A 25,078-nucleotide genomic window follows, 5' to 3' on the forward strand; every position below is an offset into this window, starting at 1 on the left:
GAATGTTAGAGTAATAAAAAATGAAATAAAATAAAAGCATGTAAACCTACACATGAAATAATTCATCAATTGACACATATATTTATACGTGGAAATCCTTGATGTGCACTCAAAACCCATGGTGGGAGTAATATATCCACTAGCCCTCATAATGCATGTAAAGGGTTGTCTGGTTAAAAGATACAACTCTTTCTTCTGGAAATACATCCTGTTAAGAATGTACATATCTTTCTATAGGTAAGAAATCCTATGAAAGCTACATGATTAGAGGATTTAAAAATTCCCCTCTATGATCATGTACATTTTTAGAAGATTTATAGCAACTTACTAATGAAGCTTTTCCTATTAGGAGCTACAACTAGATACAATAGTGAGAAAGAAATCCAGTATATGATCTAAAGATAGAAATATCTTTCCTTATAGATCTCTACTATGTTTCCTCAAATATCCTTTGATCTCCCTATTTTATCCTTTTACTTCATGAGAACTTATGTGTCACTAATGACCTTGGTTGTTCGAAACAACTATTGTTGTGTTCCTCCTCCCTATAACTACTTTCCTTGCAGGTGCACTTTGAAAAGCACTCTTATCTTAATCTTCTAGTAATAAATTTGTATACAAAATTGTATTAGAAACCAAATATATTCAATCTCCCATATCTATTTAAAAATAAAATATGAGCCCCTATATGCACTATATGGGATTAGACCACAGTTATCCATAACAAGATCCCTTCTCAATTTTGAACTCCATGTCCAAGATGTTCACAAAAACATTTTGATGCCTTCTAGGGTCTTGTCTAGTAGCCCTACTAGTCCTTCTATGAGCCAATATTTAGCATATGTCCTTTCCTACTTCCATCGCTTCAACCTTACTTTCTATCACATCAACTCACTTTTCATTGATATCTTTCCATGTCTATGATGACTTACATTACTATTGATAAATGATCAAGTATTATCCACTTTCTTTTTTCCAATGGTGGATTATCATAGCATAAAGGTTTACTATTTATACCAATTATAAGGTTTTCATGTAGTATCTACTTGTCTCATGACTGAATGCAAATCAATGCAAACACCATTTAACTTTTTAGTCTTTATTTCAATGAACTTTTGGGGTAAATAACCTCCCCCTTTGGTATAAATGGAAAAACCTTTCTTTACCATCATCTTTGTGATATACACTTGTCTTCCTTTTCTCAAAACTTCATTCTATTACTATGCATCCATCCATATCAGTAGAATACATTTCTCCAATGCATTAACTTATCACTTCTTTATTCGATCTCCCCCTAAATATGTTCTACCTTATTTATGTTATGTTTCATTTAATTCTTAGTCTTTATCTCTCTCCTTACTAGAGTTGTCTTCAACTTATTCTTACTAGGATTACTTATTTATTCTCCTTCAAGTCAAAGTTCATATTTATCTCCTCTTTTCATCTTTCTTTTCCTTTACGCTATTTCATCTTTCCTGTTCTTTATTTTCCTCATTTCAAATTCTTCATTTTGATTCTTTTGTTATACTCCCCATATGGTAAAATCTATTTCTATTCATTTCTCATCTTCCCTTTTAATCATTATCATTATCTCACTCTATTTATTTTATCTCCCCCTTTCATTTTTTCCTTTATATGCATCTCCTCTTGTTGTTCCTTCTTTGTTGTTGATTTTATCTCCCCCATTTTTTATCAATGAAAAAGGGTGTTATAGGTTGTTGAATGCATCCTTGTATTGACTCTATGTGTTGGTAATATGAGTATATCACCTGATTCCTTTAGATTAGTTAGTGTAATTGTCTCACTCCTTATATCTTCAAAGAGTTGTTTAACCCCATCAATTATACTGATCAGTGATTTGGAAATTAGTTATTCTATATCATTAATTTTTCCTTCGGCTATTGGGATTCATAGTTTGCATGTCCATGTATCTAATATAATAATTAATTTTTGAAACACGCATATGTTTTGATTCGATCAAAGTAAAGATTATCTAGGAAATTGTAGGAATAAAATTTGCGTCTTTAGTAACTCTGCTTTGCTTCCCTGGATAAAACGTAGGGTCCTCCTAGAGAGATTCGGAGGCTGGGGTACTGCTCATTTGCTCTGTGGCAGATGCAGGACGCCGAGGGAGATATCCAATTTCACAATGTAAACGGAACTTTTGAAAAGATTGAATGCCTTCCATGGGAACATCATACTTATCCAATGTCTTATTTAATAAGTCCCATTTATCATTTTCCACAACTGATTCCTTAAACTTATCAAGGTAATGCTCAACTATAATTTTGAGCGAGGGGTCCTCATCATTTACAGTGCCACCCTTCATGGACACAAGCTCCTTCCACTTCTGCAAGAGACATTAGAGGCATGTACTGAGATCTCAAGAATTAAAAATCCATAAAACTTACATGTTAAGAAGAAGAATACCACCTAAACTACCTTTATGATAAGGTTGATAATGTCTTTCCATTGCCAACAACAAAATATCCATACAAGTAACTGGACCTGCCATCCTGCTAAGTTTTGAACTTGCTTTAGTCGGAAAAGGATGTTCCACGCTAGACGATGATATGTGAGGAATCTTTTCCATTCACAAGGGAGTTGTGGGCCATCGCGTGCTTGTGTACTCAAGAAAACCATTGCTTTCCGCTCTTCATCGCTCTAGCTCGGCAGTATCAACTGGCTATTTATCGGCACGCTTTTCAGTTTCAAGTTTCTCGTGTGCGTACCTGCTGAAATGCCAAAACCATTAGTTTCTTACGTCAAAATATATATAAGTTCTAATGTGAAGCTGACGAGAGAGTGTTTCCAACCGCATTACCTGAATAATTCCACCCGCAAATCCTTCTTCTCAATGCTCTGAAACAATTGATAATTTGAGAGGCTATCGACAGGTTCTGAGGGCCGCTTTGTGGAACTTTTTGCGCAAGCTTTTCGTCAGGATTTTTGACATCACCGGGTTGACCATCTGTGTCAATCAGAGTATATTTAATTTTTATCACAAGTAAAACAACTGAAATGAAATGGCATTGCAACGTAAGAGAGAGACTGTAATTTGATAACCTGGTGAAAGTTCTTCGATGCTTTCTGGAATTTGTCCTTGAGGGTTTTCTACATGACGCCATCGAGCATCTGGATTAATCAGAGACTTAGTCCTTTTTGAAAGTAGAAGAAGTGAAATAAATTGGCCTTGTCATGTTGTGAAATCTCCAACAGCAGCCCAGAAAGAAAGACAGATTATTAACACCAATTGAAAAACCATGAATATGAAACACTCGATCAGCATGAACTGTGAATGCTCTGTTTCAAAACAGAATATGCTCTATTTTATAGAGGAAAAGACTCAGAAAATATTATTACACAAAACCCTATTTTATTACATTTGAACGCAATCAAATTGTTTTCGATTTGAAAAACTTCAACCCCTGTCGTAAGCAAGAAGAAACTAAAGTTTACTGCTACCTACAGCAGTCTACATTATTTGAGTACACTAAAAATCAAATCACAACATGCTCAATTACTTTGAAATACGGTGAAAACAATCTCAAGACTATACTAATAGTAAGTGCATATCTCAGAATGGCATGAAACACCTGCATTATGTTGGGTGTATATGTGAAGTCTAACAGTCTTCCTTTTATTATTTACATTTTATTATCGTTTCTTTCCAATTGTTTGTCTCTTCATTTCTTTTGAGACTATAAATATGTATTGGAAGTTCATTATTGGTATATTATGTTCGAAGAGCTGAAGCTATAGCTGTGATGTAAAGTTCAAACATTTACATTAATAGTGATCTTCCCTGCAGTGTGGATGTAGCCACAATTTGTGGTGAACCACAATAAAATCGTGTGTTTGCATTTGCATTTGCATTTTCTATTTCTCTTTTTTATTTTGTTCTTTCTAGTGTGCACTTTCAATGAACTTCACAATTGGTATCAGAGCTTGGCATAGACGCTAGAATTGATTTCAGTGTTTGAAAATCTAGAGTCATGAAAAATTTGCGAGTGCAGAAATCCTCAGGACAGAATTTCAGTTTGTGAGAAGTTCAAATGCATTCATTTCTAGTCAAGCAAGACTTGGCGGTAGCAATTGATGGAAAAGAAAAGAAACCAGCTGCAATGAAGGATGAAGGCTGGGTTAAAATTGATGATAAAAAAAAGGCAACAATATTTCTTTTTTTATCACAGAATGTTTTATTCAATGTACACAATGAATCTATGACCAAGGAAGTTTGGGATAAACTTCAAAGTATGTACAAAATAGTCTCAGCTGCGAATAAATTATTTATTATGAAGAAGCTTTATAAGCTAAAAATGAAGGATGGCACTGCAATGTCAAATCACATAAATGATCTGAACACTTTATTATGTCAAGCAACCTCGGTTGGCATGACACAAGATGATGAATCTAAAGTTATCATCTTGTTGTGTTCATTACCTAACAGCTAGGATCCCGTTGTTATAGTAGTTAGTCTTCTAACTCCTCAAAGAGCAAGCTCATATATGATGAAGTTATGGCAACTCTACTTAGTGAGGATATGCAAAGAAGCAACAAGGAATCCTCATCTGATGAAGCATTGATGGCAGTTAGCATCAAAAATAGAGGAAGAATCCAAAATAGAGAAGAAACAATCATCATAGAAGATCAAAATCAGCCAGGCGCTCGAAGTCAAGGGAAAGAAAAGGAGGAGACTGCTAGTATTTTGGCAAAAGTGGTCACATGAAAAAGGATTGTAGAGGTTATAAGAGAGCACAAGAACAAGTTCAGGAAAGTCAAGCCAACACTGTCTATGACAAAGATGATAGTGTGTTGATTTTATCTACAACCGAGACTACTTCAGCCTCATGGATTTTGGATTTCGAGGCATCATTTCACACCACTTCATGTATGGAATACTTCTCAGATTATTAAAAAGGTAAGTTCGGTGAAGTATACTTGGGTGATAATAAAGCATGTGAAATAGTAGGCAAAGGAGATATTTTATTATCTTTAAAAGGAGGTGTTAAATAGCTATTAAAAGATGTGCGTCATGTTCCAAAACTAAAGAAAATTTTGATTTCTGTAAGTTAGCTATTTGCGCAAGGTTTTGTCACTTCTCTAATCGATTCATGGAAAGTCACAAAAGGATCCATGTTAGTTACAAAAGGAGACAAGATTGGGAGCTTGTATATTGTAGAAAATATCATTGAAGTGGGGGCTACCATGACAGTTGAAGATAGCAATTCAGAATTGTGGCATCAAAGGCTCAGTCACATGAGTAAAAAGGGTTTTGTTGTCAATTACCAGGGCTGAAATTAATTGACTTACAATTTTGTGAACATTGTCATTATGGAAAATAGAAGTGGGTCAGCTTCTTGAGGACTAGACATGAAAATAAAGATACTCCTTTGGCACTTGTTTATTCCGATGTGTTCAAATCCACCGAGGAAAGTTCTATTGGAGGAGCAAACTTCTTCGTCACTTTCCTTGATGATTGCAAAAGGAAGCTATCGATTTACATATTGCATATGAAATCTTATTTTTTAGCAAATTTACGATCTTTAAGGCTTTAGTTGAGAATCAAATTGGCCACAAAATAAAGTGTTTGCAAACAAATAATGGTGGAGAGTTTTTCTCAGTGGAGTTTGATTCATTTTGCGCAGATAATGGCATCTGCAGAATCAAGATTGTTCCATTCACCCTGCAAGAAAATGGAGCAACAGAGAGGATGAATAGAACAATCCTTGAGAAATCTCATTGTATGCTTTCTAATGCCAGTTTAGGCAAAGAGTTTTGGGTAGAGGCATATAATATAGCGGTATACTTAATCAACCAAAATCCCTCTTATCAATTGGACTTTGGCATACCAGAGGAAGAGTAGCTGAGAAAGAAAATCTCATATTCTCACATCCGAGTGTTTGGATGCGAAGCTTATATACATGTTCTAAAGGAGAAAGGGAAGAAGTTTGATCCAAAATCACAAAAATGTATTTTTGTGGGCTATGGTAAAGACCAGTTTGGTTTCACACTATGGGATCCAGTTGGGAAGAAAATTATCAGAAGTAGAGATGTCGTCTTCAACGAACAGGTATTTCTAGCATTATACAATGAAGAAAAAATGGTATGTGAATATGCCCCTTTCTCTATTTTTGATAATAACTCTAATTCTGATAGAGATCAAAACAATGTTTCTTCTAGTATTTTATCTCCCAATTCAGTTTTAGCTCCTACCCCTCTTTCTACTTCATCCAATAGCATGTGTAGTCATTCCAATACCACTGGTAAACAAAGTTTTGAAGAATTCAGTAGTCGTAGTCATGAAACTCCAATTTCAAATTTAAATTAGAATAGAGATGATAATCCTTTGTCTGAATAGAGAGAAAATGGGAAATATACTGATGAAGACACACTCCCTGCTGTTGCTTTTAGTCACAAACTTTTTAAGGATTTGGACATGCCACTCACGGGTGAGGTGGACTCCACATGAGCCTCACCTGTGATCTTCCATACATCGCACCATGCAAGGAGTCAATCTTGGGCGTAGACTCCCTCACGTTGCATCACCCAATACTAAAGTCGTCCACACAGGGGATGTGCAATCCAATCACCACCAACATGAGCTGAACCTACCAATGGTTGAAAGAACACGCCATAGTCTCAATCTCAACCCTAGTTCACGCATCCTACACACGAGCCGATAGGATGCCGCAACAGTACAAAGATCATCGCATGAGGAGCTCTTTGGCCATCAAACTGGTCATGCAAGAGTAAAAGCTTGAAGACAGGAGCCCACTCATGGCTCACGCATCCTTGACATTAACCGACAGGATGCCACAATGGCAAAGAAGGGCGTTCAGATAAGGACACGAGCTCTCACCCCTTGTGGTGACGGATATTGCATAGATATGCAATCTACCTTTCATTCACGGGATTCTTCACCCTGTCACCTAGTAGGTTTGCTCTCCCCACAAGCACACTCTCATGGAGAGTTTGAAGATGGTCTCTCTTACAAACAGGTATGTGTCCCTATACCTGTTGAAAGAATTCATACTGAAAATCTCAAAAGAAAACTTCCTTCACAAGAGAGAAGTCACTTTAATGCAGAACATGGATATCAAAATGATCAAACACATAATAGAGATGTACTTTTTTTTTTTTTTGGGGGGGGGGGGGGGGGGGGGGGGTGGCGCACAAAACTCTCAGAGCCATTATCCTAGTATGGGGATTGTTCAAAAATGACTTGATCAAAATCGAACTCAAAAGAAGAGTCATTTCACATCTTCTCAAGGCAGTGATTATGAGTCACTAAGAAAAAATTCTCATGACATTGACAAGGGACATGCTGATGACAGTATACAAAATGGTGATAATATTTAGGGGCTAAGAAAGTCAACAAGACAGAGAAGGCTTCCTGCCCGATTCTTTGATTATGAACTTTTGTATTGCGAAGAAATAGAGCGAGAACTTTTTCTTTCAGATCAAGTTGAACCAAAAAGCTTCAAAGAAGCTCGCAAAGAATCAGATTCTCACAAATGGGAGGCATTGATGCAGGAAGATATGGGTTCTCTACTAGAAAAACAAAACTTGGGATTTAGTTCCTTTGCCACCAAATCAAAAAGCACTCAAAAATCAATGGATTTATCGGTTGAAAGATGAAGGCAAAAATCAGAAGTGGTATAAAGCCAAGCTAGTTGTTAAAGGTTTTAATCAGCAAAAGGGCATAGATTTCAATGAAATCTTCTCACCCGTGGTTAAGATGACTACAATCCAGGCTATTCTTGCATTAGTTGTTGTTCATGATCTTGAACTTGAATAGCTGGATGTCAAAACGACATTTCTCCATGCTGATCTGAATGAAGAAATCTACATGATGGAGCCCGAGGGATTTATTAAACATGGTAAAGAAAACTTATATTGCAAATTGAGGAAGAGCTTGTATGGTCTCAAGCAAGCTCTGAGGCACTAGTACCTCAAGTTCGATCGACTCATGACTGAAAATAACTTCATTGAATGTGAATTTGATCCATGTGTCTACTACAAGAAGTTACCTGATGTTTCCTTTATTCTTTTATTTCTCTATGTTGATGACATGCTTGTCACCAGCTCATCTATGAAGCTGATTTCAAAATTGAAAAAAAAGATGTCAAAAAGGTTTGCCATGAAAGACTTAAGGGCAGCAAAATGGATACTTGGCATGGATATTATCTATGATAGACACAAGCGGGAAATAAAGTTTTCTCAAGAACGCTATGTTCTCAAGGTACTAAAAAGATTTGGCATGGCAGATGCCAAATTGGTCAGCACTCCTCTTGCTTATCATTTCAGATTATCTTTAGCCATGTGTCCCAAGACATAAGAAGAACAAGACTACATGAAGAACATCCCATATTTTTCAACAGTGGGTAGTCTTATGTATGCAATTGTATGCACTCGTCCAAATATCGCCCAAGTAGTGGGGGTTGTCAGCAGATTTATGAGTAATCTGGGTAAACAACATTGGGATGCAGTTAAGTGGATCTTAAGATATCTTAAGAGCACTCCTAATTTTGTATTGTATTTTGGTGGCAAAGACACTTCACTTAGAGGTTATACTAATTCAGATATGGCTGGAAATTTAGATAATAGAAGATCTACTACTGGTTATGTATTTACCTTTGCTGGAGCAGCAATCAATTGGGCATCAAAGTTGCAACAAGTGGTCTCACTTTCTACTACTGAGGCTGAATACATCGCTCTCACTGAAGGAGCAAAAGAGTTAATTTGGTTGCAACGTCTATTTGGTGATTTTGATTGTCCTCAACAAGGATCAGTCTTGTATTGTGATAGTAAAAGTGCCATTGACTTAGCTAAAAATGCAATGTTTCATAGCGGGACTAAGCATATTGAAGTACAGTACCATTTCATTCTAAGTAAACTTGACAAGGGCAAACTTTGGGTCTTGAAGATTAACACCAAGGAGAATATAGCCGATGCATTCACAAGGGTTGTTCCATGAGAGAAGTTCGAGTTCTACTAACTTCTCTTGACGTTATAAAGAAATAAAAGTAGGGTAATTCAGGGGAGACTACAATTGGACTTCAAGTGGGGGTTTGTTGGGTGTATATGTGAAGCCCAACAGTCTTCCTTTTATTATTTACATTTTATTATCATTTCCCTCCAATTGTTTCTCTTCATTTCTTTTGAGACTTTATAAATATGTATTGGAGGTTCATTATTTGTATATTGTATTCGAAGAGCTGAAGCTACAGCTATGATGTAAAGTTTAGACATTTACATTAATAGAGATCTTCCCTGCAATGTGAACGTAGCCACAATATTTGGTGAAACACGATAAAATCATAAAATCGTATGTTTGCATTTTCTATTTCTCTTCTGTTCTGTTCTTTCCAATGTGCACTTTCAGCAAACTTCACACATTATTCGGTGCGTTTCACAGCTAAGGTTTTCCAAAGTTAACCGTTAAATAGATTCTAAATTATAACTACGCAGATCAAAACACTGTTTAACCACGAAAATTAATAGATCTCAACCAATACTAAATCCTCTATCCTTGCATGAAGAACAATGCGGTGAATCAAAACTGCACTGGTGAACTGGAAATTCAAACTAAAGTTCAAGAGACAAATTGGAGTTACAGGATTGAAAAGCATCATTTCTCTTCATATGTATGAGGGCTACTTCCTGGAAAGTATTTTTTTCTTAGGGTTTTCTTTTATATTAGATGTTTCGTTATATTCACTGAAACAATAGAAATGAAAGGCCTCGCATTTAAAAGAAAGTGTACTTGGAAACCGGGTATAGACTCTTGGTTTTGCAGAATGCTTTCTGTATCTCTTAGTTGACAATCTGCACAAGTCAGAAAATGTTTCCGTTTCACTAAAACAATCGAACCGAAAAAAAAATTGTCATGTAAGGAATGCATTGTAAGAGTTCGGAACCTGTTTGATCATCGTCGCCTGCTTCCTCGAACTTCTCTCCCAACTGCTGATATAGAAATTGTATTCTTTCGTCATTGCCAGAATTTGGCAAGGCCAAGGGTAGTTGAACTATTTTGCTTAAGTATTTATCCGCCAAATCTATTGGATCGACCATATTTAAATTATTGTTGTCTTGTAGTTCGTCTTGGTATTGGTGTGCAATTGCTCTTGCTATCATTTTCTTGTCCATTCTAAGAACCACGTTGATCTCACATACCGCAAAGACCAAATTAACTGCAGACAGTACCTGATTATGCGATATTGCAAAAGGTTCATCATTTGAATGGTGTATACGATCGTTTACTGTCATGTTAAACCCTTAAAAGAATAGCTCTGGTCCAAAAGAGATACACCTGTAATATAACTGTGTCTTGGCACCTCTCCAAATCGTCAACAAAGACAATTATGCAGGTATCATCTTTGCAAGGTGGTGGTGTCTTTGGAATGGATGTACCTTCAACGGTGTCAAGATAGAGTCCACACATTCTCCATAACCAATTGCCAGCAATAAATTTCCAAAATAAAGACGGCTTTTCACGAATTTGTTTCTTCAAAAAGTTGATGTCAGATATCACCTGGTGCTGATAGCCCAAATTTGTGCTACGGTCAGGCAAGCGAACATACCCCAGAATTTGAGCACTAAAAGGTTTTAAAACATAATGCAACTGTTTCATCACGGTCCAAAAAAACATTATCAGAGTGACAGGTATGGATCCATATTTTAAATCTTTTAGTTCGCTGTGCTTTAACCGATTTACCAACAACCAAAACGCCCATGTAAGCCATCATGAGAGTAAAAGAGCAAGGAGGCATGGCAAAAGAAATTGGAAATGTATTTCGCCTCCCCGTTCCTTCCATGCGTATCTCCAGCAGGACCTCATTCTCTAGGACTTGGTCATTGTTTCTTCCATTGCTTTTGTTATAGTTACCGCCAAGCATGCCATTGCTTCTAACTCATTTTGGTAATACCACGCATTATAGCGAATGGTGAGAATAGTAGGAATCTTGCCTAGAGTGCTAGATGAACCTGAAGTTTTATTCTTCAAACGAAACTGAAACATAGTAAACAATGCAGTCTGAAATTAATAGAGGACTTAGAAAACCCACAAAGCTACGGTATGTGGTGAGAAACCTCACCATCTCCTCACGGTCCATGAGCGCTAAAGATTTATAGACTTGAGGAAATTTGTCTTGATAGTTGTCCAGAAAATACACTAGTGGATCATCTCCAATCTGATGAGTCAGGAAATCAATGACTGTTAAAGCTGGAAAAATTCTGCCATAGATCAAACTAGGAATTGAAATGATAATTGAAAAACAGAGAAAACAGAGTTGCTCACAATCCATGACTAAATTCCAAGCTTTTATAAATTAAACTATCCTAAATAAAGCATGCAAAACGCATGCATAGTAATCTACATGCGAAGTTTCCGTAAATTACGGATCAAACAGGATGTCAACGTAATGTTAGGATTACTAACGCTAACAAAAGCTCTGTAATCACACTTTCGCCAGAGTCAATTTTTCGTATTTCTTTATAATATATACTTACACTAACTATTTCGGATGCTGGTAGTAAATCTTTCACTCCCTTCTTAACTTTATTGTATTTTCTGAGACCCTTTTGAGTTGGCTCGTACTGCTTGGATCCTGGAAAATCCTCAATTGGTAGAATGTCTGGAAATGCTAGCTGAGCTGCCGCTTGAAGCAAAATCATTTCAGTCTGTCAATGTGAAAATTGTCAATGATTCCGGATTTTCGTGAACGTTTCATGTTGAAAAGATTCAGTGAAATCACTTTGAAGATTGGATTGAAAAGGTACCTGCAACATTAAGCTGGACATGCCCATTCCCTAGTCACCCGAGATGCCAACTGTCACCGGTGATTTAATATAGGGGTTCAAAAAAAGGGCAGCTAGGCCTTCTGCAAAAGCCCTTCGTCCCGTTACATTGCGAGTCACTTTAATTGGCAAAATATAAAAGTTTTAAGAAGATATGTATATAACAATAATGCCAAGAAGACCATTCTAGGCTATAGGACAGAGTATAAGTTATTTAGATGAAAATAATAGCATGGAAATAATTTTTTTAGGTGAGGCATAAACATTGGACATAAGCTCTTCACTAACACAGTCTAAAGATTTTATCTTTATAAACATCATATTATTAGAAATAAATTAATCTTAAAAATAATAATTAATTTTATCTATTTAATACTTTTAATCTAAGAATCAATCTTTAATACTGACAATTTAAGGATGAAGTTTTTTTACCTACCAAGACTATCATGGATGGTTGGTTGATCTCTGCCTCCTTTCGGCATTTTCTCTACAGGCTTAAGAACTGTCACGGTCCAAAAGAATTCGTTAGTGTAAATAAACTGTCACGAATAACCAGTCTTCCACTCTTCCAGATAACCAGATGTGCACAGATTTAGAAGCATTTATCTTGTTCCCTTTTTTCAGATATGCCAAATTAGTTCATGCACCGAATACTAATACAGTAGTAGCTATAGTTTTTCTTAACAATATTTATGCTTTTGTACCATTGTGAAAAAACAAATGTCCATCGTATGCTGATTTCTGAAATCCAATAATCACAATTCTTTTTCCTATGACAGTTTCATTAGCTTCTTTTTCATTTAGAGCGGAGTAGTCCATCGTATGCAAGACTTGTGAGAAATAAATCACAATTTTAAATTTTCTCAGCACTAACTATTGCCGAGTGCCAATTTGCTTGACACCTTAAGAAGTCGAGTGGCAGTTTGCTTGGCACGTGAAGGTGCCAAGTGACAAGCAATAGGTGCCAAGTTAGCTCGGCACAAGAAAAAGCTGAGTAAGCTCGACAAACAAAGGGCAATGCTCGGCAACAATGGATGCTAAGTGAGCTCGGCTCAAACTGAAAAAATTATAACTTAGAGAAATTTCAATGTGAATGTTTCCACCATTAAAACCTGAGAGTCAAAGCTTGAAGCTTCTAAACAAACTTCTCAAATGCAATGAATAGGAGAAGAACAATGGATTCAAGTATGCTTGCTTGCTTTCTATTTAACTTTAATTAAAAATATTACAAAATCTAGGACCATTCAGCTTCAACCAGTAAACCCTACAATAACCCTAAACTGATAAAACTTCAACCTTCAATGAACTTTAAACTTGTAGCTCTAATGGCTACATACAATGGTGCTTGGAGCAATCACTAATTCAATAGGACAAAACTAACAATAGCAAACTTACAGAGTGAACAAGGGAAACACTTGCCAACCAAATCTGTTGATCTCTTTCCTTTTGCTTTTCTCTACTCTGCAACTTCTATCTTCTTTGCTCTGCTGAACTGACTCTCTCCTTTTGTACCATTGCGGAGATATCAAGGATAAAACGGCAGGTTGTAAGTCCAGAGGATTTCTCGTCTGACTTCCACCCGATTTCTCCCTTTTTGCAGAATAGCTACTCCTCTCTAGAGGACGAGGATGATATGGAAGAGTTCTGTTAGAATTAATAATCTTTCCTTGGTTGTATTTATTTATTTATTGAGATAAACCAAGGTATTCCTTATATATTATTTATTTGTCCTCTAGTCCACATGTAAAGGACATGTCATTCTTGTCCTATTGTCCACTTGTGAGGACAACTCATTTTTGTATTTTCTTTAATAAGAAAAATAAATATTCCTCCTTAAGAGGAATCTCACACTTGGCCTCACACACTTATGAACGGTGGCATTCATAGACATAGGAGTTACATTCTAACTCCTCTCTCTCATCTCTATTTAAGAGATGGCCCTCCTCTCTCATTTCTAATGAGGTTTCTTCCTCTTCTCAATTATTGTATGAGCGATTGCTCTCTCTCTCTCTCTCTCTCTCTCTCTCTCTCTCTCTCTCTCTCTCAGCTTTTCATGCCTCATTCATAATGTCACAAGGGGTTTTCTTTTCTTTCCCCTTTCCAAATATCTTGTCTCATGGAGTTGGATCTTGAAGCTTTCTCTCTCCTATTTTATGGTAATATCTTTTCATACATTAACTCGCTTAGATTCTTTCCTATTTTTTGCTTATTTCCATATTTCTTTTTCCATTTCTGACATGGTATCAAAGCTACTAATCCTTGTTTTGAGCTTGTGTGAAGGGTTCATTAGAAGAGCTTGATATTGTGAAGATCTTGAAGTTTGGAATATTGAAAGTCTTATTTTATTCTTTTGCAGATTTTATTCTTTCTTATTCATTCTAACCCTCTTTGGAAGGCTTGCTGCCAAAGAGTTCTTCATTTTTTATTTTTTCTAACCTCCTTTGGAAGGCTTGCCGCCAAACGATTTTTTATTTTTGATTTTTTTTTATTGTATCTAACCTTATTTCTATTGCAGATTTTTAAAATTTTTGAAATTCAAATTTTTTTCTATTTTTTGTTTTAGAAAGGAAAGTACAGCAGTTCGTATTTTTCTTATATCTCATAATCTATGATCTGAGTTTGGTTGAAATTTTACTAGCATTTAGAAAATATAAAAATAAAAAAACCCTTTAAATTTTATTTGTATCAGAATAGTATTGCAGAAGTTATTATACTATATGTGCAGTATTATTTGTTTTTCAAGTTTAAAAATAGCAGTTCGTATTTTTATGATATCTTTCAATCCGTGATCTGTTTTTGGCTGAAATTTGAACAGCATTTAGAAGACATAAAAATGAAAAAACCCTTTAAATTTTATTGAAAATAGAGTTAAATTAAAAAAGTTATCGCTCTTTGTGTGTAACACATTTTTTCAATTTTTCAAATTTTTATTTTTCCTATTTCTTCAATCTGACCAGTGGTTTTGCAGGGAACATTTTAGTTTTTAATTTTTGACTCTCTAAATCTCTTAATAATTATTTAACATTCTTGTGGATAATAAGTCTCACTTTTTTATTTCAAATCTATTATTTAAATTTTAAACATAATTTTTTAAATCATGTCGACTTTAATTCCAGAAATCAAGTTAAATAACTCAAACTATCCTACTTGAAAAACTCATCTTTCATTTATATTCTGTTTTAAGCATATTTTAGATGTTGCTACTGACCCTTCTGTAGTTCTTGGTACCTCAGCTACACAAGATGAAAAAGATTCATGGAATACTAAAAATGAGGAAGCCCTTGGCCTCATTGGTATATCTCTTAACCCAGATTTATATGTTCTAATTTCTCATTGTACTAATGCCCACAAAGCTTGGGATATTTTAAAGAAAACATATGATAGGCCATTTGAATCACACAAGATTCAATTGCAAGACAATTTGAAAGACTTGAGGTATATTGATTTCAAATCTATGGATGAATTTTTACTTAAATTTGATTATATTAAAAGTCAACTAATTGGATTAGGTGTTACTCTCACTGATATTAGATTAATTACCATTATTTTAAAGAAATGTCTTCCTAGACAATTTCAACAATTTATTATTAATGTTCATTCTCAACTTGCTATTCCTACTTTGTCTACTCAATTAACTTATAGTATTTTTGAAAATTTGTTACGTCAAGAGGAAGCTAAGTTGTTACAATTTGGTACTCTTAGATCTAATGAACATGCTTTTGTGTCTAAAAGTCAAAATCAAAATTTCAAATCTTCTAATAATCATTCTCCCAATACTTATAATAATAATAATTGTTGTCACATAGGTTTGCACCCTTGTCCAAGGCCTATGCGCGAGGACAACCTAGTGAAAAATGGAAACAACCTCCAAGCTGTGGGACTTGAACTGTGAGGTTGAGTCTCTAGAGAAGGCCAGCTTCCTCTTACTATTAGGGCACACCTAACTACTCTCGAAAGGAAAAGGGGAAGAAGGAGATGCAGAAAATAACTCTACCCTACCTAAACTACAGAGGTGATGCACCAAAATAGAGTGTTCGGACCAATCTCTGCCCATACATGCGCTACTAAACCAGAATGAAACTAAGGATATACGTGTTCAGACTTGCTTTTAATTAAATAACCACATACAGATCAAAAAACCAAATTGAATAACACAAGGAAGGAGGAAACTCACTTATATATTATCCAATAGGCACAAATAGATACAGTATGCAGACTACAGATCTCAACAATACATCAATGAGAGGCAAGAAGGATGCACATACACATTAATGGCTGAAGGGGATAAAACAGGAAATCATACAGTTCAGAGGCACAGGGAATTTTACACTATAGACCTGCGAACAGTAGCAGAGAATAATAGAGAAGGGTCGACCTTAAGAAAAGGTTACAAAATTTCCTTTATAGTTCAGGCATAACTGAGGAAATTGGCTCTGCATTAAATACTCAACTACTGCCATCAAGCTCCCATACAAAAATATTCGATCAAAGATCACACTCGAGCATGGTTTTGAGGTACAAAATCAGATATTCAACTGAAGAAATGCCTCGAGTAGACAGAAACGATGCCAATGAATGATCCTGACACAGGAGATGGATCGACTGAGACGGTGGGGTGTTCTTTTTTGCCCCAAATTCATTTCGCGTAAGTCAGGATTGATCATGAAGATCGGATCGCAGGATAAAATCGATTACATTTGCTTCTTGGTTCATGAATCAACATGGTCGAAGCAAGTCAAACAGGCTATAAGAGCTAGCTGGGCCATGCGGGCCTAACCGGGCCAGTGAGACACGTGTCGACAAATTGCTATGTTGCCAACATATACATCACATAACTTCTTCATAGCGAGATGACGCTTGTCCTCAATCTCTACAGATCTAACAATCACGAAGACTCGTCATGTGTCGTACTTGCTTCACCTTGAGCCATCATATCTGGCGCCACTTCAGCGACTGCACCACCCCAAATGACACCTGGCAATACTGACTGGTGTACCCGGTTGCAACTGGGCCCTGCCGACATGTGGTAAAAGGGCACCATGTCGCTATGGTAAAAATCGTGCAACTTCACCATGGCGACATGGCGCCATCCGTTGATTTGCCTTAAATCTGACGGTAAGCAAGATGGATACTGCCCCTCAGTGCATCGACGAATAGAAATCGGCCACGTACCAACTGTCTGTATTTTCTGCGCTGACATCTGAGATTCATCGAACACATGGCCGAAGGGCATTATGTTGCCATCATATTATCTGTGCAACTTCGGATAAGCGACATAGCGCTAACCGTCGATTTCCGTAGATCTGACGGTAGGGAAATTAACCCTTCCTTGTACTGGTGGCGGTGAAGATCTGGTCCCATGCACTGACTGTATCCTGACCTAACATATGTGGCGGTTCCTCATTGGTCCAACGAAGCACAACTTTGATCTGCCAAAGCACCAACCTGCAGGGTTCATACCGCCTAACCCTACTGAGGGACACATGGCACCCAGGCGCTATGTCGCTGTCAAAAAACTCGTTAGTTTTTCGATGGCGACATGGTGCCTTGTTGCCTTTTGGATTTTTCGGCCCGCAAAACTGACCGCCCATCATGAACTTTCCCAGCAACTGACCGCCCGCCAAACACCTTTTTCGGTCCATCATGAAACTTTTTCCGCCATGAAACCTTTTTCGCCATGAACTGATTGCCTGTCGCTGGACCCACCGGACACCCATCAACTGGGCGCAATGTCGTTAACGTAACTCTCGCATAACTTTGCCATAGTGAGATGGCGCCCTCCGTAGATCTTCCTCAGATCTAACGGCTAGAAAACCTGCGGGTTGTGGAAACTTTTATAAGGTCGGCATTAAAATAATATTAGCTTTGGGAACTAGCCGTTGAACGAGTAACATTTGAATTTTGAAACTTGGCGAGGCAAACAAAATGTGGTAACCTTTTTGGCGACTCGCAGGGGGCATGAGCCTGCTCGATGCATAAGACCAGTGCCTACAAAAACTCCATTGGGCTACAGGGTCAAAAAGTGTGAATCTGAGAACTGGAAAACCCTAACCCGTCCTGTGAGAGATTGAAAACCCTAGCTCTGCAACTACAACTGGAAACAAAAACAAAACTTCCTTTGCAACCTAAGACTGTCAAAACTTCGGGAGTTGGCAACTCAAAAAGAGAACCCTGTGCACGCACACTTCTTGAAAATCAGGAAATAACAGAGAAGAGACTAGACTAACTATGTACATGGATTCACAATCTTCATCAGAAGCAAGCTTTAAGATAAATCCCATTGACTGGAATGGGCAGAACTTTACTGTTGGGTCTGCTCAGTTGGAATGCATTAGCCTATTTGCAACTGGCAATTAGATAGGGGCCACTCCATAGTGGGTCAAACTTAGAATGTCTTCCTAGTTTTTCTCTGTCTGAATCCCACTTGAGGACTAAATCTCCCTCTCTAAAGGTTCTGACCCTAGCCTTCTTATCAAAACTCCTTTTCATCTGCTGCTGATGCATTTCTAGGGTTTGCATGGCTTTGTTTCTCTTTTCTTCTAGTTCAATCAACTTTTCCATTCTTACTGACATGGCACTATCTTCAATTAATTCCAGCTAATGAGCCAACTCCAAGGATGGAAATTCCAATGAGATTGGGAGTTTGGCCTCCCTACCATATACCAGCACAAAAGGTGAATTCCCAATAGATCACTTGGGTGTTATCCTATTAGCCCATAGAGCAGTTCTTAATTTTTTATGCCAGACCCTCTGATTGTCTTCTATTGTCCTCTTCATGATTCTGATCAGATTCTTGTTGGAAGACTTAGCCAAACTGTTACCCTGGGGATAATAATTTGATGATGTGCTTTGGTAAACATTGTGATTCATTGCCCATGCACAAATTTGGGTTCCAACAAAAGACTTGGCATTGTCTGAGATGATAGTAGAAGGAGCACTAAACCTAGATACAATCCCATCAAGGAATTCAACAATTGAGGGTTCTGTGGCATCCTTCAAGGAAACTGCCTCTGTCCACCTAGTGAAATAATCAGTAGCAGCCAAAATCCATTTATGACCTACACTAGATGGGGGATTAATGGAGCCTATAAAATCCAACCCCCACTAGGTAAAAGGCTGATCCACCTGAATAGGATGAAGGGGGAGAGCTGCAAGCCTTTGTTTGCCTGAAAAGAAAGCACATTTCTCACATTTTCTTACATATCCATAACAATCATGGAACAGAGATGGCCAATAATAACCAACCCTCATGATCTTCATGGCAGTTGTTCTTGCAGAGAAATGGCCACCATCAGGAGTATCATGAAGTTCTTTAATCATCCTTTCAGCTTGATCCTCTTCAATGCATCTCAACAGGGTCCCATTAAAATCCTTCTTGAATAGGATACCATCAATTACAGCATAGGGAATGGACTGCAGTCTATATTGTCTTCTTTTAGCTCTATCCAATCCCTGAGGGTATCCATTCCCTGATAAGAAGCTCTTCACATTATTTATCCAGCTCTTTGGACCATTAGCATTTCCTTCTTCCTGCTGCTCTGTTACTACCATAGCAGTCTCTTCATCAGAGTCCTGGTCTGATAACATTTCCTTGCACAATCCTCTCCCTCTTACTAACTTGGTAATCTGAACATCAACATCATACTCCATTACCCTAGTGATCCATCCAGCTCTCTTTTCACTGATATCTTTGCTTAACATGAAGTCTTTTACACTAGTACGGGGCACCAACAAATGGATCCTATTGTGGGATAAGAGGTGTTTGAATTTTTTCAAGGCTCTGATGACTGCAAGGGCTTGCTTCTCAACAAAGCTATACTTATCTTCATATTCCTTGAGCCCTTCACTAAAGAAGGCTATGGGCTGCTCCTCATCCTTGCCATTTTTTTTAGTCAAGACAGCAGAGATACTTGACTCACCAACTAAAGTGTAGAGGATGAAATCCCTCTCAAAATTTGGGTTCATGAGAGTAGGGGTTGAGGCTATGGCTGCCTTGATCTCTTCAAAACTCTCCTTCCCTTCCTTAGTCCATGAGAAGACCATACCTTTCTTTAGCATAGCTGTAAGAGGTTTCACCATGGTAGCAAGATTAGGGATAAACCTTCTCACAAAGTTTATTCTACCAAGGAAACTTTGCAGCCCCTTCTTGAGTTTAGGAAGAGGAAGGGTAAGTATTGCCTTTGTTCTTTCTGGATCAATGGTTAGCCCATCCTCAGATACAATGTGTCCTAATAACTTTCCTTAGCTTGTAGCAAAGACACACTTGGCTGGGTTGAGGGAAACCCCAAACTCTCTACATCTTAGAAATACCTGCCTTAAGTGATCAAAATGATCTTCTACATTTTTTGAGTATACAGTTATATCATCAAGGTATATTAAGACAAACTTATCAATTAATTTTTTGAAGGCCATCTCCATTGCCTTCTGAAATGTGGCACCTGCATTTGTTAGTCCAAATGGAATCTTGCAATAAGCATAGATGCCCCATTTAGTAGTAAATGTTGTTTTATGTCTATCAGATTCTTTAACCAGCACTTGGTTGTAACCATAGAATCCATCAAGAAAAGAGAATCTCCTTGACCCACTGACCTTGGATAGAATTTTTTCCATGGAAGGGAGAGGATGGTGATCTTTAAGAGAAGCCTGATTAAGATCCCTAAAGTCCACACACAATCTGATTTCTCCATTCTTCTTCCTTACAGGGACAAGGTTAGCTACCCATGTTGAGTGTTTGATAGGAAATATTATATTGGCCTCTATAAACTTCGATAATTCTTTTCTCATTAGGGGCTCAATCTTAGGATTCACTAGTCTTTGTTTTTGCCTTACTGGTTTGGCCTTATCAATTAAATCTATGGTATGTTGAAACAAACTAGGGTCAAACCCTTTTAAGTCATCATATGTCCAAGCAAATACATCATTAAATTATTGACATAAATGAATGAAGTTTTCTTGCTCAGTTTCAGAACATACCTTCCCCATATTCAGAAATTTTCCATCAACAATTATAACTGGGGCATAATCATCTTTCTCTGCAGCTAGATTCATCCCTTTGCCTCTTGTTTGATCATCAGGATTAAAGACACTCTCCAAGGTAATGAGACCCTTGGGAAACTTGTTAGAACTAAGGTGAATGATCCGATCACCATACTAATCTTGTAGCATTGACTAGTTTCTATCTGAGAATTCTGCCTCATTCTACAAGAAACTCACAATTTGTTCATCAGAGTCAAACACTTTCCAATGAGTGTTGTTGTCAGGGATGGTAGGCCTCACTACCACCCTAATTTGTTGCTTCTTCTCCTCCTCAAGATTCCCTGGTACATCATAAGCTACACCCACTACTACAATTCTATCAACATTTTTATTTTCTTTCCTAGGAATGCTCTGAATATTAAATGCATTGAAGCCCTCAAGCAAATCCCAGACATTGTGTTTGTAAGACTTGAGTAGGCCATTTTTGGTGATATTCTGATTCCTCACCTAATTGACTACCAACTCACTATCTCCATAAACTTTCAATGCTTGAATTCCTCTCTTTTGGGCAAGTAGGAGACCTTGAATCAAGGATTCATACTCGGCCACATTATTGGTGCAACTGAATTGGAGCCTAAATGAGAAGTAGTATCTTATTTGTGTGGGAGAGATCAGTACAACACCAACCCTTGACCCATTTCTATTCCTTGAGCCATCAAAGTACATACTCCATATTCCATTTATATCATCATTAGTCCCAACAAGATCAGGAACTTGAGCATCTTTCTCTATTACGCAATATGTACTAAGGCTTGTCTCAAGAGTCTCTGACATAGGCTCAAACTGATATGCATTTTCCCACTCATCCAAGAAGAAATCAAGAATCTCTGCTATGGAAGTGATAGGCTCATTTACTATGTCATTTTCATCCATCTCTAGAATAGGGCAATTCATGTTGATGGAATTGGGGATCTAAGATTTAGTGTGATGAAGGGCTTGAGGTTCTGCTCTAATTGAGGCATTGGCTCCATATCTGGTCTTAAATGACATATATGACCAATCAGCAGATATGAATCCACCAATTTGAGCAGTGAAGTCTCTTGAAAGACAGATGGCAAAATAGGGCTTGACTTCAGCAATAGATATATCTTGAATCACAGTGCAACCAGGGCATGCATGTAGGGCCATCTCCACATTCCTAAGGATGCCTATAGTTTTGACAGTACTGCCATCCAATTGTAACACATCCCTAACAATGGGCTCATATTTCATTCCTAAAGCATCAGCAACACACCTAGGCATTACTGAGCTACTAGCCCCTGAATCTATCATGCAATTGTGGACTAACTTGCCTCCTATAATCAGAGAAATATAGAATGGAGGAGGTCTAACCTTTTTATTTGTCTGCACATCCCTTGCTGGTTGTACTAGACTTGTGGCATTCTCCATGATAGATGGCTGATCCTTGAGTTCAATCTTCTCTAATTCTTGCTACAGCATCCTCTTCTGCATTGGTATGGTAGCGACAACATCCCACATGGAGATATTCACATTGGTCTTCTTCATTTTCTCTACCACACTGGAAGGTGCATTAGGAACTTTGGTAGAAACTTTGGGAGCTGCACTTATAAGAGGTTGAGATGGGGCAACATAAGGATCACTTGCATCTTTCTTTCGAGAATCTTGCTTTTGCTGTTGTGAAGTACTTGTTTGTTCATTTGCTGCTTGTAATGAGGTGTAGCACTTGAAGTTGAGGCCTACTTAGGAGAAGGAGGGGCAGCATGTTCCATAGCTCTCTTCCTGCTTCTTGTGTTATGAGCAACCGAATCCTAGTTTACATTTCAATGCTCTCCAACCTGATGATTCATGAAAGAGAAATCATCACGTCCTTGAATATATGAGGCTTCCTTGGGATGATCCTCCTTGTATGATTGCTTTGCTGCAGGTTCTTGGACAGTTAGGGCCATATAAGATTCTGCCTTCTGGTACATGCAATAGGTATAAGAATAGTTGCAAGAAGGACAAAAATCTTGATCTTGGGCCAAGTTATTTTGAGGGACTATAGCTCTATTCTGATTTGAGCTTGAAGCAGAAGCATGACTATTTTGCCTACCCTGATCAAACGCTCTATTCCACTGATTAGGAAGCCTACCACCACTTGGAGCTTGATATTGCAGTTGGGGAGGCTTGCCACTTTGAGCTTGTTGCCTTTCTAAGGCCACCACCTTGTTACTCATCTTTTGTATTAGAGAAAAACTATCCTCTAATCTCTTTCCTTGGTCCTTCAACTCCCTCCCCTACTCTTGCAATTTTTTATCCAGGGTCTTCTCTCTCTTATCTGTATTCATCACTAGACCTTGGAGCATCTCTTTTAGTTCACCTATCCCATTTGAGGATGTAGAAACTTGAGGGACTGGAGTAAGGGCTTGTGATGTAGAAGTAGTAGGAAGAGGGGCTATTACTGGTTGGTGGTTGGGAACATTAGGGAAGAAAGGCATAGGGGGCCTTGGAGCCAACTTCCCTCCTTGTATCAGGATGTTCTCGGCTTTTATGGCTATCTCATAAGCATTAGGCAAGGTATCTCCTCCCATAGTTTGGATTGGAGTGGCAATATCACTATTAAAAGCTCTAAGGTAATGCAAAAAGGCATTACCAGGGGTAGGTTTCACTGAAGAGGGTATTCTATCCCATGTCTTTTGGAATCTATAGTTAAAGTCAGTCATACATTCATGGGGGGCTCTTTTAATAGTAGTCAATTGCTCTAAAAGTGACAGATGGTCACTTCTATCCTCAAAATGTTTGCATAATCCTGCTCCTGGTTCATCCCAATTAGTTATAGAACCATGAACTAAGCCTCTATACCACTATAATGTTGTTCCTTTTAAAGATGAGGCTAGAAGTCTGATAGCAACATCATCCTCTATAATACCATGAATATTACAGACATTTTCTACTTCTTGAATATGCTCTAAAGGGGAGATGGAAGTTTCACCAGTAAAATCAGGTATGCTTTTTAGTGCAGATATTGGTATATCATGCCTTTGGGCTAACAATAGAGGACTCCCACCATTAAAGGTGGCAAAGGCATGAACCCTTGGCTATGCCATGTAAACAAGTGTTCTATTGATGAGTGTTAATGGAAATCTAGGCTGAGTTCGAACTGTAGGAGAAGTAGAGACAGACCTTACAAGTATATTAACTGTTATTGCACCCCTAACTGGTGATAATGAAGTCCTAGTCCTCTTTCTTCTAGGATTTGAAAGAGAAAGCTCTTGATATTGAAATTTACCTCTAGAAGATGCCCTTGTTTCAGCTCTGGGCATGAATCACTGCAACTTTGGCCTGGAACCAGATCTGTTGATGTTTAGAGTTGCCAAGTACTTGAAGAATTTGCCTCTTGAAGGCTCAAAGACAGAAGCCAGCACTACCTCTTCAGCATTAATCTCTGAAACTCTTTCTTCTTTGACACTAGTGGACTTTAAACCTTTGTAAATCTTGTTGTTGAAGTCCCACCGGGTGTGCCAAATACTGTTGTCACATAGGTTTGCACCCTTGTCCAAGGCCTATGCACAAGGACAACCTAGTGAAACATGGAAACAACCTCCAAGCTATGGGACTTGAACTATGAGGTTGAGTCTCTGGAGAAGGCCGGCTTCCTCTTACTATCAGGGTGCACCTAACTACTCTCGGAAGGAAAAGGGGAAGAAGGAGATGCAGAAAAAAAACTCTACCCTACCTAAACTACGGAGGTGATGCACCAAAATAGAGTATTCAGACCAATCTCTGCCCATACATGTGCTACTAAACCAGAATGAAACTAAGGATATACACGTTCAGACTTGCTTTTAATCAAATAACCACATATAGATCAAAAAACCAAATTGAATAACACAAGGAAGGATGAAACTCACTTACATATTATCCAATAGGCACAAATAGATGCAGTATGCAGACTACAGATCTCAACAATAGATCAATGAGAGGCAAGAAGGATGCACATACACATTAATAGCTGAAGGGGATAAAACAGGAAATCATACAGTTCAGAGGCACTGGGAATTTTACACTGCAGACCTACGAGCAGTAGCAGAGAATAACAGAGAAGGGTCGACCTTAAGAAAAGGTTACAAAATTGCCTTTATAGTTCAGGCATAACTGAGGAAATTGGCTCTGCATTAACTGCTCAACTACTACCATCAAGCTCCTATACAAAAATATCCAACCAAAGATCACACTCGAGCATGGTTCTGAGGTACAAAATCAAATATTTGACTGAAGAAATGCCTAGACTAGACAAAAA

General features: G+C 37.7%; 2 protein-coding genes across 2 annotated transcripts in view; both read right to left on the reverse strand.

Moving 5' to 3' along the window:
* Window positions 1–1,943: 1,943 nt before the first annotated feature.
* LOC149560724 (uncharacterized) overlaps window positions 1,944–25,078 on the reverse strand; it is a 74,601-nt gene continuing 51,466 nt past the window's right edge. The window contains exons 2-5 of the mRNA XM_089823655.1: window positions 3,067–3,135; window positions 2,825–2,971; window positions 2,443–2,735; window positions 1,944–2,350 (exon numbers count right to left, since the gene is read on the reverse strand). Coding sequence (XP_089679781.1) covers window positions 2,665–2,735; window positions 2,825–2,971; window positions 3,067–3,135 — 287 coding nt within the window. The 3' untranslated portion in view covers window positions 1,944–2,350; window positions 2,443–2,664. The remainder of the gene's footprint in view (window positions 2,351–2,442; window positions 2,736–2,824; window positions 2,972–3,066; window positions 3,136–25,078) is intronic.
* On the reverse strand, window positions 9,700–12,621 carry LOC149560725 (uncharacterized). The gene is made up of 5 exons (XM_089824156.1): window positions 12,507–12,621; window positions 12,239–12,304; window positions 11,842–11,921; window positions 11,515–11,685; window positions 9,700–11,195 (listed from the first exon to the last, which is right to left on the reverse strand). Exons 1-5 carry the CDS (start codon window positions 12,619–12,621, stop codon window positions 10,998–11,000), a joined length of 630 nt encoding a protein of 209 aa, XP_089680282.1. The 3' UTR covers window positions 9,700–10,997.

This window comes from Cupressus sempervirens, chromosome 4, assembly GCF_028749045.1.
Source record: "Cupressus sempervirens isolate cs-2001-9-10 chromosome 4, ASM2874904v1, whole genome shotgun sequence".
Lineage (NCBI taxonomy): Eukaryota > Viridiplantae > Streptophyta > Pinopsida > Cupressales > Cupressaceae > Cupressus > Cupressus sempervirens.

What these genes read in the sequence shown, in the direction of transcription:
- LOC149560725 (XM_089824156.1), bottom strand. Translation starts at nt 12,621, where the DNA reads ATGGACTACTCCGCTCTAAATGAAAAAGAAGCTAATGAAACTGTCATA. An exon ending in ACATTTGTTTTTTCACAATG is followed by an intron (nt 12,305 to 12,506) that starts GTACAAAAGCAT and finishes GGACCGTGACAG; the next exon opens with TTCTTAAGCCTGTAGAGAAA. An exon ending in ACCCCTATATTAAATCACCG is followed by an intron (nt 11,686 to 11,841) that starts GTGACAGTTGGC and finishes TCACATTGACAG; the next exon opens with ACTGAAATGATTTTGCTTCA.